This window comes from Calliopsis andreniformis, chromosome 6 (assembly GCF_051401765.1).
Source record: "Calliopsis andreniformis isolate RMS-2024a chromosome 6, iyCalAndr_principal, whole genome shotgun sequence".
Taxonomy (NCBI): Eukaryota; Metazoa; Arthropoda; class Insecta; order Hymenoptera; family Andrenidae; genus Calliopsis; species Calliopsis andreniformis.
The window spans coordinates 21,463,485-21,479,003 of NC_135067.1; the positions used below are offsets into that span (position 1 = coordinate 21,463,485).

Genomic DNA, 15,519 nt, shown 5'->3' on the forward strand with positions numbered 1-15,519 from the left:
ACGCGCGCTTCTTCTAAAAGCTCATTCGCGATAGGTAGATAAAGTTATTTAAACAACAATAGGAAGATTACTTTAGATTTGGAAATTCTGTTTGTGGAAAGTACAAAGAAGAATATCTAAATAGTAATTGAATTATTTTTATTTAACCTTAATCACACACATTAGCATACATTGTTAAAATATCATGGGACATACTTTAATAGTAATTTCTTTGATGATGACATGGTCGTCATTATGGAACGAGATACATCACTCAGTCTACAGAACACAAACGTTATCACTTTATGCGGGACCTGAAAGAAGCAAGGAAAATGATTAGTGCGAAGATAGATGGAAATTACTGCAATTTATTCATAGCACTTACGGCCAAAATAGAAGATATCAGTTTCCACATATGACGAAAAACTGATGTTCTCGAAATGACCGACAAAGGATTGTGCTGTAGCAGTGTATGGAATATACTTGGCGTTGAAGGCATGTTCTTCTCTAGTGTTGCCAGAGGATAAGACGATATGTTTGAAATATTATCATTAATATTTTTAAGTGGCCAAGGTTGGTTGCTGATAAAATGTCCTAGTTTTTCTCCGACATTTGGTAAAACTGTCGTTGATGAAAAGTTATGTCAGTTAAATACTGAATTATCACAGTTAGCTTCAAACGCACTTAGCTAGACCTTTCAGGGTAATTGTCTTCGTAAATGGAAGATTTTAACCCTCAGCAGATATTAAAGATCACAAGCATAATCCATTACGTGCAACACACCAATCCTCTGCGGTCGTTTTAGCTGACTTTTTGCAGATAAGATTCCCAAAAACAGAAATGGCTTTATATGATACAAGAGAATGCAAACCTCATTCCCTCTTTTGATATGTGAATTAAAACGTCTTTCACTTTTTACACTTACCCAAAGTACTCGAAGGTTTTGAACTTTCGTTTGATTCGCCGGACCCACTGTTAGGAGAACTACCTGACACATTCTCACTACTAGATCCACTACTGGATCCACCTCCAGATCCGCTACCAGTTCCAGTACTAGATCCAGTAGTAGCTTGGCCGCTTCCCCCTAATTCGTTAAATCAGTAAAGAACTGCTAAATTATCATTTCTATTTTTACAAGAATACATTACATCAGAGTATGCTAGATATGTTATTGCTATTACCTGAATTTTGATCGTCTTCGCAGGAGGTATCAACAGTCGAACCTTCAGCACTTGAGCTGTTTGATTCATTCGAACCCCCACTACCTGAGTCGGTTGATTCCTTCGAACCCCCAGTACCTGCGTCGGTTGATTCCTTCGAACCTGGACTCTTCGTGGTTAATTCATCTAATTAAAAAATAAGCTTAGTGCCAATTCTATTTTTGCAATTCATCAATACTGTTTCTTAATAAAATATAATTCACTTACTTGAGCCCTCCTTACTGCCAGTCTTTTCCTGAAATTTCAGTAATACGATCAACAAAACTCTTATGGAAATCGAATTAAGTCGTCTTTATGAAGTAACTTTATTCATTGCTTACCGTTGAATCACCTGGTCTGGCTAATGCCCCAATCAGAAAGATCGATAACAATATTATCATCAGCTTCATTTTGAACATTCTGGCGTTCAGAATCGAGAGTAACAGAAGCGTTTATGACAAAAATACTGACAAGAGTAGCTTCGCAGTGTACCTTTTCCTGGTTACTCTGCTCCGTTTATGTAGGTACTAGTTGACTTATCATACAGACAGTAATCGTTAATGGAAAACACGTAATTATATATCTATTTGCATCGATATTTAAGACCTCGTCCTTGGCATTTATCAAATATACACTTGCACTTTCATTTAGCACAGAAATGGAATATGCTTATACAGATATCGCTTATCAGCGAGTTGCAGAATAGCGTAAAAATTCACTTTGTGGCCAAATGTTGTGAATTAGGTCAAGTTCATTTAAGATTAAAGTTTACAATCATTTATATTCGAGCTAAAAATGAGATTAATTGTAAAAACCTTTAGACTTCGTACTAAACACATCGGCTAGGTTTTAAAAATTTATTTAAAAAATTGTTAAAAAGTTACATACAAAATATTCATAACCACTTTCAAGACTAATAGCTTCAATTACCTCAAAAGTCAGATAGACATAAAATACGCATGAATAATAACAAAAATGTGTGATGCTATTGGTTAACCGGAATTATTATTCAACAGCTGATTAACTGCATTTATCGTTGATACTGGTATCTAAAAAACGGAAAAGTTAAGTGAAATAGAATTAAATTACTAATATTACGATGATATAACCATATTATATTTACAAATTATAAAACATGTTCAGGTTGCTACCTTAAAGACGTCATCAAAAAATCCATTGTCGTTTGTAGACACAGTACTTGTTGCGGACGCCTTTCTTGAGGATTCTTCGGCTTGACGTCGAGATAGTTTTCGAGTATTTGAATCAGCTACATCCTCTCCTTCCACCGAAGTATTATAAATTATTTGCTTCCTGGGTCCCCAAAATCTTTTCCTGACAACCAATTTTGGGTAGACTATCTTCACTCTGGCAGGTCGACTATCTGAAAAATAAAATTCAATTTAGGTAACCCACGTTCTAAAACCAGCATCTACTCAATAAAGTATCCAACTGTTCAACGTACCAACTTGTACGATTTCATTCACTTCGCTGGATAAGGGAGGTACAGGAGGCGCAGGCTCGATCTCACTGATACTTCCACCTATAACTTTTACCTTCTGCACTGTCGTAGTGACAGGAACAGGATTCACCGACAGAGTTCCAAAAATACCTGCGCTTGCGATAGGTACCACCTCAGGCGATTCCGCTTCGCGAATCTGACGCAATCATTAAACAATTAATCATCTCGAACGATTCTTCAAGTGAACGGTGCAGATTCGACAGTCATGTACCTTTTTGTCCACCGGTTGACCTTTCTGCACAGGCACCTCCACCGTTCCTGTTACTTCGCCCGATGCCTAAAAAAGTTCAACCTTGAAATTCGACCTAAGAGATTTCATCATAATTCGCTGATCTTCTGACAGAGAACACATCATCAACCTGTACTAATTTCTCTGATTTTCTTCCTCCACGCGATATGATCTGAATGTTCGTGCGACCTCTCGGTTTTTCCTCATCGCTCGTCCCTCCATTTCCTTGTGGTCCAGCATCGCTTCCTGCACCTGAACTGGCGCTTGCTGTTCCTCTTGTCACACTAACACCACGAGCACCAGTGGTTGCACCAGCAAACAGACCTCCAGCGACAGGAGCGTTTGATCTTCCACTTCCGTCTAATACGCCGCCCAGGCCAGCTGCGGCTTCTGGTCTTCCGTTTCCAAGACCAGCCCTGGCGAACAAACCTCCTCCTGTGGAATTTGGATTTGGTTTTGGAATTGTTTTTTAGGAAACTAAAAAATTGAAATGAAGTTTAGGACTAACCAGTGTTCGCGTTATCACCACTTAGCAGCCCGCCAAGTCCAGCGGCTGCGTGAGCACCCCAGGGTGTCCCTGCGCTCGCGTGAAGTCCACCCTCTGTTCGGGACCCACCGAGGAGTCCACCTAGTCCAGCTTCTGCGTGATACCCTCCGAAGTTGAATCTAATGCCGCCATTTGTGAATTGAAGGAAGGGGAGCTAGAATAAAATGAAATTTAGATATTCATTATAATTTTGCTAACTTGTTTCTCTGACATTACTGCAGTTTCGATGCCACTTTTACTGCGTCATCGGTAAGGCAGTATATGTCAATCAGGGAAGTAATCTTCTTATGATGTAAGAGAGAAATCTCCTGAGGTGATTAACTTATTTTGTGATTATTAGCGTTAGTGGACTAATTTTGAGGTAGTGTATATAGTATAATAATATATATTTTAAAAATGCTGCGTCACTGGTTCCAAGCGACTATCCAAAAAGTACACAAGTACCATAACAAGAAAAATTGAGCTTTATCTGTGGTTTATGGTTTGTTAATTTTACAATAATGATTTCTTATAATACTGCTATATATTTGTCATATATTTTATATCGTATATTCCAACTATAGCTTTCAATCGACTACATAACTATCTCGAACATCGAACAACGTTCTTAGATGCTTCCGCAATCCTTTCTCCTGCGGCTGTTGCGTTTGAACATTACCTAATGGTGTTTACACCAGCTCTGCTTTTACTTTTCTGATCTTTCCTAAAGGATTGACCGCCTTGATTCTATATTGTTCACCCATTATACAAAAATCGTAGCACGCAGATTCACATGTTATCTTTTAATTACGATTCATCAGGCATTTTAAATAATTAGAAAGTTTCATGCAGGAAGTGGAAGGATGTCCGTCATGCAGTTTGTAAAGGAAGTATCAAATAAGAGTAGGAAATTTGGGTAGTGATTTAAAATTGCTATTTAGTAAATAATAGACTTTCCAGTTGATTGTAATTGCCTCTACATTTACGCAACAGTGGAAAATTCCGATTGCAAAGCATTGCACATATTTCACCTAAATATTCCAAATATTGTAATCGTGTTAATTAACCCTTATACTCTGTAGTACAGTGTCACTGAATATTGCTAAAGGTGATAGATAAGTTCAGACGAAATGCAAATTAACGGTGAAGACAATGGGAAGATTTTAATAATTTATTCGAGACTTACTCCGAATGACACATCCTTGTTACCATTATCGTTATTTTGAGGCATTCCACCAACAGTAACTAGAGAACACACAGAGAGCACAACAGTCACTTTGCGACCCAGCATCTTTCTTTCAACTGACGCGCGCTTCGAGCTGACTCGCGGTTTAGTACTGATTTCTAAAAAGACCTCGAAGACATCTGTAGCTCACATGGCGGGAAGGGATAAAGTCTGACGCGGATGGAGAAGAAATCGGCGAACGTGCTGGACAGGTTTCGTGCGACTGCGAATTTATCGCTGGATTATAATCCACTTATGTATAGGATATGCTAGCACCGAAGGGGTCAAGGAATGCATTGTTTGCAGGCTTGAGAATAATAGGTAGCTAAGCGTTTCCATGTTTAGTCTCAACAGACAATTGCAGGCAGATGATAATAGGTTCTATAGTAAGCTGTAATCAGTTAGGGAAGGTAGTAATATACTGATCAAAATACTGATGGAAATAAAGCAGTGTGCGAAGAAGTTTGATTGATGATACTTCTGACATTTAAATGATGTGAAAGATTACTGATTACTTTAATCGCTGAATTCAGAAGTCCTTTCCCATAACTTACACATAGTCAACGATGTATCAAGGAATTTCACGAAAATATTATCCTGTTTCTGTTTTTAGATGGTCCAAAGGTCATGTAATAATTCCTACTAAAATTATAAGGCAAAGTCAGTTTGGATAGTATATATAATAACGAAACAACGTTACAGTGTTTGTAACTGTTAGGTATATATTGGAGTGTTTTGATAGGATATGCATAAACAGAATTATACTAAGAATTATGACACATACAATTTTATCGAAGATTGACAATAAACTTGTTTACGAGGCAATTAAAAGAAAATTATCACGAAAGTGTTGCGACAACAAAATAGCCGAGAAACGTTACGTAGCAATTTAATGCTCTTTTTTTCTATGAAGACACGCGGATGACTAAGTCGAACAAAACGGTAACAGGGAGAAGAACGCTGAATATATGCAAATACCATGAATCAAAGTCGAGCTAAGCGGAAACGCGAATCGTATCTTATTTACTTTATATTTTTAGCAAAATTGTGACCGCTTGAATATGTAATAGCATTCAAACATAGGTATTACATCCGGGATCAAGGTTCTTCCAATTTACTCTGCTTAGTTGATGGTTCCTAAAAATACCGTTACTCTAGAAGCTTCTTTATTTGACAGGTACGACTAACTCGGAATGATATTGCTTGAGCATATCATTACAAGTTCATCGTACTCGTTAGAATTTCAACGAATGTAAAATAGATCTATGTATAGAGACATTCTGCGTACTTTATTTCGTCCTCGAAAAGGAGAGTACCTAAATGTAAAAACAGGTATGTATTCCTTATGATTTTGTTCGAAATCTCGATAGTAGAGGAAACCACTGACATGAATCACTCAACCTTGTACGCACTGTATTTTTCATGTGTATGGTAAGACATGATAATCGCGGAATAATTTTATATTACGAGACCGACTAATTAGCATACGTCGTGGAATTATATACAAGCCCATGACGTCTAAGGCGCATGAAAAAAAGAAAATAAATAAAAAAGCTGATTCCACGAATGGTCAGATGAATACTTCCAAAATCGACAAACGTTTCCTTCATTAAATTGTTTGAAAGAGAATTCACCTGATTACTATAATTAGTCCTACCAGAAACTGAAGTGAAACTACATATATTTGTTTTACATAAGAAATATGGATTTTTAAAGTCCACGGTGGTCGGCTAGCAACTTTGAAGTCACGAAACTTCTCACGATTTTCGCACAATGAGTGTCACGAGTGGATCCTTACGAGGATCTGATGAATCATGTCTCTACCTCATCGTTATTCACACAGTATTTCAACAATGGAATTGTAACTTCACTGACAACTAACTTCCCTTCAAGCTATGTAGTCTGCTCACACAAATTTGCAGTCTCACAGATATCGCATACAATGTCGTATAAAAACACTTATTATTCCTATAAAAAATGATAACAACGAAGTAAATATTAATGAGTCTGGTACAAGAGTAATGCGATAATATCTGAATTCATTTTACAGTTTGTCCTTCAGTATTGAAACGATATTCTGTTGCTTCTCGGTGCGATTTTATTCTCTAATAAAGGTTCATCATCGTATGCCAATTCATCTTTTGCATTTGTCTCTGGAGCAATTTCATTCCGTATTCCTGAGCTGTCGTAGCGTCTGTATGGTTTTTCCTCTTTCGGAGCGATTTTGTTCTGTATCGCGAAGGAGCTAGATACTGGTCGATTACCATAGACGGTCCCTATTCCAGCTGTGATCCCGTGCCACGCATAAGTTGAGTCCTCCTCTACGTTTTCGTGGACTTCGTACGTGTGTTGATTGTTGTTTGTCACGCCGCCGCCGTGGCCATTGTGGATGCCTGAAAAGGTGCTCTTCGTTATCTCTATAGGGTCATGTAGGTAGCTTGTTCAAGCTACGTGTAAACAGAATGTTGTGTAATAGCTGTGGTTGCACAGTTAGTGATACTATCTTAAGCGAATTTAGTGTGGGCTTCTCGCTGACAGACTATGTAGCTTAAAATGTCTACTTAAATAATTGAATTGCAAATGCCAAAGCAGATTTCGTGGAAAGATATTTACCGTGGCTCCCATGCCCACCGTGACCACCAAGAATCATGTGCCCACCATGACCACCGTGCCCACCAAGAATCATGTGCCCGCCATGACCTCTATGACCACCAAAAACACTAAACAAACCGTGATTACCAACCAGAAGATTCGACAATGCATTCAAGCCAAATGGATCTTTGTTTGGCAATTTGATGGTCCTTTTTGTCTGCTGCTGCTTCAGACGTTGCTGTTGAATTTGTTCCCTCTGCAGTCTTTGCTGCTCCCTTTGGGCTAATATTCTGTCTCTCCTTTCTCGTCGTATTCGTTGCAAGTCCTCGGTGCTCTGTGCCCTTTGACCTGACGTTGTTTTCACGAGATTGCCAACAGCTTCAAGAGTGGAAATAGGGATCTACAAAAGCGAGAATTCTATGAAAGTACTGTTCAAATATTCTTCTCTTTTTTTGAATTCACAAAGCTGATGAAAGTTATAAGTACCTGCAAGACATTGTCTATAGTTTGAGAATTTTCTGGACTAAAGGACTGCGCTGCAGCAGCAGTCTGCCTTATCGCCGTGATTGGAATCTAAAAAAGCAAAGTTTAATCGCATTATCGAGTATATGTGAAACTCATAAAATACTCACGTTAAAAATATTGTCTATGACATTGCCACCTTGCCCCGAGACACTCTGACGCCTTATTCTCGCGAGATTCACCTGTGACATAAACAAACTTACGACAATATTTGGTGTTTATGTAAGCCAGTCCTTTTTTGTTGCTGCTAATGTCGTTTACGACTTCCCTACATAGCGAGGGTGCGATAAATTCATCCTACGCAATCAAGTTAATGTGGCATTGTAAATTTAAGGACACAGGTCGAATTATCCCGTAGCTTCGATGCGTAGACATGCTCGCAAACGGTTTAAAGTGTCCACGCAGTTCAACAGCTTTCACTTTTCTACATATAAAGAGCGTCAAACGATTTTCTGTTGGTGCTCTTTATTAATCGAAAGGTCAGCATGCCTTCTTAGCCCGCGTCATCGCTCCTTCTCAAGAAAGTATTTAGAGATTAAATCTGTTTATTGATCATACCAAAGGAAGCTAAAAATTTTGTCAATTAATGGCCCTTCATCATATTGTCATTGTTAATAAATGTTGTGACTGACACTAGTTTCTATTTTTTGTTTCTAAAATGAGCGCTACTATAATCAGTGAACAATGAACATGTTGAAAATTAACTAACACGTTGATGAATATAAAATTATCGTTTAACATAGCGAAGTTCGCAATTTAACACGAATCGTTGCATATTAATATTAAAGTGTAGCGTTATCCAGTAGAAGCTGTTTTCTAAGAACCCGGTAAAAGTGTTCACTAGTGTTGTCCAAGTTGTAGATAAAGGAAACTTACCCCTTCTATCGTAAGAAAGCAAACGGCACCAAAGAAAACGAAACCTCTTCCAAACATTGCTACTAGATAATCAGATTTTCTCCGTGCACTGTATCAAGTGATCTTCGTGATCGAGAAACTGCAAGACAAGTCGACGATCCGCCGATCTATAAGGGCGACTGCAAGATCCCACGCCAAGCATCGACCAATCGCGGACCAGAGTCCCAGAAACGGATCCTGACGCGGTACCTTTTGACCACGGGTCCTTTCTATTTCACGTAATCTTCTTACGCACCAGGCCCCTCCTTTGTCCTCTTTCTTCAGACAAGATCTTGTTACTTTTCGCGCGGCTGCGACGATGTGGGCGGAATCGATGATATTGCGTAAGCATAAACGCGGAAAAATTGCATTTAAACACAAACACCAAATAACGAAGATGTAGTCGGAGGTCTAAAAAATATAAAACAGTTTTAAAAGACAACGTTTAATGTGCACAAGTACTTACCAAGCAAAAAGTAGATCTCAATGAGCAGAAATTGGATGGTGAAATTGAAGTCAGTGGAAGACCCGCGAATTCTGAACAAGCACTGGCCAAATTGTCCAAATTTAACGCAGTCGACGAATATATAAGGGCAAGTCCTTGGGTTCCACGTGACCAAATATAAGCCAATCGAATACGTCGCAGAAATCGGTAGAGCCCTTCCACTTACCAGCTTCTCGAGTTCGCGTCTGATCCCTACTGTCCTCTTTCACTGATTGCTCGTTCGCCCGCAGGGACCGTACCAATGTGGGTCGATTTCGACGAAATTACATAAATATCGGACGATGATCTTTACGAATGATGTAACTCAATTCACCGGGAACCTTCTTTCGTATATTTTGCAATGAACTACTTAAACATTTATGCCCTATTCGAGGCTGTATCTCGTTAAACAAAAGCTACTCTACTCGCGTTCAGTTATCTTTGAATCTTCTTTTAATTCAGCTTGTAAAAAAATTATACACTTTACTAACTAATATTATAAATAGTGATTACTGAACGATTGTATATTCAGTCTTTGGTTATGTATTACTAAAGAAATTTGCACTGGTCAAGTATTTTGAGGAAGCTTCGAAATTCTTACGGCGTTTTCAGAACGCATTCGGGTTGTCTCGAAGATAAGTGCCCACTTGGTTTCCAAGATTCTGCTGGAACTCCCGCACATTTACTTCTGATTGCTGAAAACAAGAGATGCATTTTAATGCTGGAAGAGGGACGCAAGAAATTTGAATGATCTTACGTTCAGTGCGTCTCTCCATTCGATGTTGAACAGCCTAACTAAGCCCAAAATATTTCGTCTGATCAGACTCTGCACCCTGCTTCTTGTGAGCACGAAGGGTGCCTGGGTGGTCGTCGATTCTGTCTCATTGACAACAGTCATATTTTTTACAGTAGTGTTAGCGCCTACAGCTGTCAAGGAACTCGTCCTCGAACTGTCAGTGGCAGAATCTGGCACGATGTTGTTGTTGATGAGGTTACCGATTTGCTGAATCGCTGCCCTCGTGTCATTGAATGCCTAAAATGACAATTCTCAGTACGTGTCGACTTATAGCATTGATCTCGGATCACTTACCTCGAAGGTGATTCTAGCGAGGGTCCAGAAGAATCCTGGCCTCTGCTTTCGGACCTGTCTAACGACTCTTTTCATTTCCTCAGACATGATACTATCCTCAGCTCTATTCTTATGAAGACCCTTCTTGTTAGAATCTTCAGACAACATTTTATCAAGGACACTCATCCTCTGTATAATCTCCTGCTCATTTTGATCGTTTCTTCTTTCTTTAGTTTGTTCAAAGTTTACCCAGTTCTTTTTCAAGCTTCCTCCTTCGTGAATACTCGGTGCAAAGTCAGAGTAATCGTAATATCCTTTTCCATGAAAGAACTTCGCTTCAGGCACTCTCGCAGGGTATCTTATCGGTTGATTTTGAAGGTACTGTGATTCGTAAGAGGAGAAAGGCTTCGTTTCATAAGGCGCCACGTACGTTGGAGGTCTCTGAATGCTTGGAACGCTGTATTGGTCGGGAAATACGTCCACTGATTGAAATTGAGGCTCTGGGGGATTGTACGCCACATAGTTCGTCCAGTATCCCTGTTGGGGGTCGCTCCACAGAGGATTAACGAAGCACAGGAGCAACAAGCTGCTCACGAGTAAGCTGATTGGTGATTTCTTCATCTGTAAAAAGCACAATTTGTTAGTACAATGAAAGAAAGCTTAGTTACTAACTTTAAGTTACTATAATTTTCAATTTCATTTCATGATATGGACGAAAAGAGAAATTCAAAGAAACCTTACAAATGCATTTGGCACTTGCTTTGCGTAGAATCCCTCAATGAATTGAATCACTGCTACGATATTCATTTAAGAGTACTCAGAGAAGAAGAGAAGCCGAAAAAACACGAAAACCACGACTGCCAAAGAAAGTTTACTATTTGCTTAGCCAAGGGTCCGTTAAACGCTCTATCCCCCGCATTCGCGCCATTCCTATCACGCAACTCGCGCGAGTAGTCGCCAGGAAAATAGGAAAAAACGTGACTAACTAGACGATTTATATTCCTTCAGCGATCTTGTACGATTTAAACAGTACTCGTCGATTGGCCAATAATCGGCTTGCATTTACAGGAACGCGGAAAATTGTATGCTACACGTGGCACCTTAAAGGGTCATATTTCAAGAATCATACATGCTTGTCGAAATAGAACTGTTGGTTTGGAAAGCTAAGAAAAACCGATCGTCTAGGCGCAGTTTCGTCGCGCTTTCACTCTTCACACTTGCCAGAACGATTGAATGTATCAATTAATACCGTCGCCGACGATCGAGCCTTTTCCTTCGACGCGGAAGAACCACCGAAAGGATTTTTAGATCGCTGCAGCCTTCGAGCCAGATGAACCGTGACTGTTTGACATCGATCGAATTTTGGCTACTCGACTGTCCATGGCCAGGTACTTCGCCTCCTGCTCCATTTTGTCGTGACCTCGGAGGAACGCGTGCAGAGAATTCACTAGTAGTGATATTTCGAGGATTTCGAAACGCACGATTGCCCAGCGATTTTCGAGCATTACGCAATGGGTATCCCTCACCATTGCATAAATACCACCATCACGCAACCATTTAACGCGTGTTTTATTATTTGGAAGCATTTTTCGTTTTCAGCTTCTACAGATTGCATTCTACTGAATTAGAAACCGAGGCTACCTAGTTTTATAGCGTTCTACCAACATACGTTCACTTTTTCTACGATTAATCACAGCAGTGGTTTATCGACTTACTATTTTCTTTAGAACACGTTGACCGAGTAATTAGGAACCCCTGAAGCCCAATTACGCAACTCGCGGTCATCGCGTAAGACGGCCACGCCGAGTGAAATCAGAGCAACGCATGCTGGGTAATCTGAAAAATCAATGTGCAAGGTAATCGCTGCAAGCGCGACGTAACGCTTGTTAAACGACATCGGCGCACTGTCCTAGCTGCAGAATTACGCGATCGTCACTGCAGATGACTTTCGCATTCGTCTCGGGTTATTGCGCCTGCGGATCTACCGGAACGTTTCCTTAGCTCTTGAATTACCGTGTAATCGAAAATGCATCAATTCTGATCGTAAATTACAGCTAAGATAGAGCATAAACGAAGTAGGGAATTTTTACGACCTCTTTTGTTTTAGAGCGTGATTGTCAATGTTTGTGCATATATTGTTAAGGAGAACGAGATTAAGCCAGTGGACCAGCGATCGAGACTTTCTACGGAAGTTCCGCGAACCATTATGGGAATTTCTAGCAATTACGCGACCTCGCGAACAGATTCGTGCCGATTCAGGTCTCCAACTGCACTACCTACTTCAAAAGAAGTCAACATCTTATAGATAATCTGTTACACAAGAAAATGGTGGATGAATTGAAAGCACTGATCACTCAAAATTTAGATATCACAGACGAAGCAATTAGCAAAAATGATATCGGTGGCCTTCAGTCTCTTTCACTATCCGTCAAACTCAATTAATGGAGACGACGATTTTTTATGACACTTAACGACAGACACTTCTATCACGGTTTTTAGACTGCAATTACGAAAGCCGCTTCACAAAAACATTTACGATCCACAAACCGCCTAACAGACGTGCTGCTCCTGGATTAGTGAAGCCAATACTTGGCCGCCTTCGCCGTCAAAAGCAAAACCACGTGGACCGCTAACCATCTTTCACTTTCACTCCCAATAGTCGCGCGACCACGTGCTTCCTCGAACGTAAATCCACCGCATGCGAGTCGCTTACCATATTACTTCATTTTGATTGCGCTTCGGGTGCACCTGTTTGCGGCCAGCGACCGGAAATTAATGAAGACGGATGTGATTTAAAGGATATCCACTTTCGGAAAATTTCCTTCATAATTTATGGAAATAAAAGGAGTTGCACGTGTAGTGGAGGCATTGCTGTGTCGAGGAAATTTATTACTGTAAAGGTAATACGGTCTAGTTCTCTCGTGAATTTTTTTCAGTGTATTCGTCGCGATGCTCAAAATTTTAATTATTTCTAGAAGCTTCTCTATTGCACAGGAAATGGTTGTAATAGTCGCGAGAAGAGTAACTTGCTCCTTCAAGACATTATCTTCTAACAAATGTTGCCATTAGAATTTGTTTGTGTCAAATTTCTTGTCGCTGTCGTGCAAAGTAATATTTTAATTGGCTGAGGAGAATGCTGAGGAACCTGTTTATCCCCATGATGACCAATAACAGACATAGGACACTATTTCTAAATGTATGGCTTTACCTGTGTTTTATATCATTGAGTCTTTCGACAAGTTTTAGTAGATGTCTGTGTATTACACAACAAAGGCGTCCACCTATCCACTTGTGGAGTATCAATGATTCTCATCGCGTGGGAAATCCGTAGAAATCGGGAATCAATTTCTATATTCTCTCACAGCAACTATTTAAACAAACTGTGATTGGTGTTCTTCGACTTACCAGGATATTGAAACCTTAGAACCCCTTAAATTCTTATCACTTTCGAGCCAATATTAAGCTACAAATGTTCATAAACGATACCATTTTCCTTCACTCTATGACAACTCTCTATCCCATCGTTTACTCACTTTTGTTTGTACTCCGCAAACACTGCTTGCACAATCTTGACAGTCTTCTTCCACGGGACCTTATGCAATTCCCTATTATCCTGTCGCGTGGAATCGAATGTAGCCTGGAGACCTGCAGGAAACAGCGAACGTAATTTTCGTGAAAATATCGCTGCTAGGAAATGAACCTCGCTTGTGGGGAAAATAATATATTGTGGTTAGAGGATACAACTCGAAGACAATTGACTCGTTCTTACATGAAATGGAAGAAAATTAGAAATGTTATTTTATGCAAGAATTTCGAGTGCGACACTAGGACTTAGATACACTAGACGTGAACTGAGCGTTCGGGTTTCTCCGATCGGATGCAATGCAGCAGCACGAAAGACCAAAAGCAAAAGAAACGCGCGCTGTAATTTAGAGTGTCACTCATATGACAGTGTCAGTCATATGACAGCGTCACTCATATGCGTTTTTCCTTCATCTCTTACAATATCGAAATGTCACCGAGATAATTCCTTATTTAAAGATTCTGTGGTGAAATCTCCAAACAGAATTCGTATCCTCGATGCAAATTCCCTTCTACGAAATTTCGGCTACCCGTTGTATAATGATACGTGGTCAAGCCTGTTTTTACGTAACGTCGCTGTAATGGGTTATGAAATGGAGACCATAAAATTCCTTTGCTTCTGATAAAATGTTAAGAAGAAGCGTGTAAAAAATAATAGGAAGCTACATTTTCATTCGTACACTCCACTCGTAACACATGCTGATTTTTATTACCTATTTGTATTGCAAATAACCGAGAAATCCTCAGTTCCTTATAATTACCGGTACTAGAATATTTTTGTAAACTAGTATGCAAAGAAATGGGAAATAAGTTCCTCGAGGTAAGTGACTCACCAAAATTTTTATCGACCATAGATTAGAAATACTATTCATTAGCGAACCTTATCACACAAGTATCACCAACCTTTGAAAGCGCGAACCAACAGAAATTGAAATTGCTCTGGAATGTTAGCGTGTATCGGCCATATCTCGGATTGAACAGTTCAGTATTCACATCCACAGTTATCGTCGATTTAAGACGCACTTCTTTCAGGTTTTAAGTCGCGCACCGGCGTCTGCAACGTGGCGAGCAGAACACACGTGGCCAGCAAACGCTCGAGAACAAGTGCATCTTGTTGGACGGCACAACCGACACTAACGAGATGAGTTTCTCCGCCTCTCAATGCCTCGAATCAGTCTCGAAGGTCGTATTTTTACGAAAGACCTTACGCATCGTGTCGACCGAACAAATTTACGAAATTCCATGGGATAGCCCCTCGACTCCCTCCCTTCGCCGCTTCGTCAACACGCTGAATCATCTTCCAGGAAAAGTCCTTGAAATGAGGTGTTACGCATCCTCTTTCCTGGATATGTCTGACGACCCTGTTTTCCATGGAAAATTGGCCAACTATACAGGGACGACAGTTATATAAATGTGCATGTTACTTCGTTTTATGGCTGCTATCACTAGGAGGGTGGGAAGAAATACGAAGAATGATTTTATGCAGAATGATTTTTTTGAAATGGCAATTAATTTTAGATATGTATGTTTTTGAAAGTGAGTAGTCTCTAATTGGCATAGCGCCTATCAATATGTAAACTGCTGGACTTCTGTGTGCAGAATGGAAGAGGTTTCTAGGCAATTATGAAGAGTATCATTGAAGGATATTATGCAAGTTTATTATTAGGAAACTATGTAGAAAGTCTGGGTAATAATTGCT

At 39.8% G+C, this 15,519-nt stretch overlaps 5 protein-coding genes across 5 annotated transcripts; all 5 read right to left on the reverse strand.

Moving 5' to 3' along the window:
- Positions 1–121: 121 nt before the first annotated feature.
- Positions 122–1,698, reverse strand: LOC143180427 (uncharacterized). Its single transcript, XM_076380146.1, has 6 exons — positions 1,520–1,698; positions 1,407–1,434; positions 1,161–1,325; positions 905–1,063; positions 365–600; positions 122–293 (listed from the first exon to the last, which is right to left on the reverse strand). The coding sequence occupies exons 1-6, from the start codon at positions 1,595–1,597 to the stop codon at positions 183–185; spliced, it is 777 nt and encodes a 258-aa protein (XP_076236261.1). The 5' UTR covers positions 1,598–1,698; the 3' UTR covers positions 122–182.
- Positions 1,699–2,021: 323 nt separating this feature from the next.
- Positions 2,022–4,968, reverse strand: LOC143180587 (uncharacterized). The gene is made up of 7 exons (XM_076380434.1): positions 4,639–4,968; positions 3,435–3,627; positions 3,057–3,361; positions 2,909–2,974; positions 2,641–2,833; positions 2,330–2,559; positions 2,022–2,227 (listed from the first exon to the last, which is right to left on the reverse strand). The coding sequence occupies exons 1-7, from the start codon at positions 4,741–4,743 to the stop codon at positions 2,171–2,173; spliced, it is 1,149 nt and encodes a 382-aa protein (XP_076236549.1). The 5' UTR covers positions 4,744–4,968; the 3' UTR covers positions 2,022–2,170.
- A 451-nt stretch (positions 4,969–5,419) lies between these two features.
- Positions 5,420–8,902, reverse strand: LOC143180642 (uncharacterized). Its single transcript, XM_076380521.1, is given in 5 exon segments — positions 5,420–7,070; positions 7,291–7,669; positions 7,756–7,842; positions 7,887–7,973; positions 8,668–8,902. Coding segments are annotated over 5 exon segments (945 nt in total). The 5' UTR covers positions 8,725–8,902; the 3' UTR covers positions 5,420–6,735.
- On the reverse strand, positions 8,738–9,547 carry LOC143180187 (uncharacterized). Its single transcript, XM_076379747.1, has 5 exons — positions 9,540–9,547; positions 9,430–9,476; positions 9,152–9,382; positions 8,925–8,996; positions 8,738–8,883 (listed from the first exon to the last, which is right to left on the reverse strand). Exons 1-5 carry the CDS (start codon positions 9,545–9,547, stop codon positions 8,738–8,740), a joined length of 504 nt encoding a protein of 167 aa, XP_076235862.1.
- A 68-nt stretch (positions 9,548–9,615) lies between these two features.
- LOC143180188 (uncharacterized) lies at positions 9,616–11,743 on the reverse strand. Its single transcript, XM_076379748.1, has 4 exons — positions 11,558–11,743; positions 10,260–10,859; positions 9,927–10,202; positions 9,616–9,864 (listed from the first exon to the last, which is right to left on the reverse strand). Exons 1-4 carry the CDS (start codon positions 11,741–11,743, stop codon positions 9,778–9,780), a joined length of 1,149 nt encoding a protein of 382 aa, XP_076235863.1. The 3' UTR covers positions 9,616–9,777.
- Between the last annotated feature and the right edge of the window lie 3,776 nt (positions 11,744–15,519).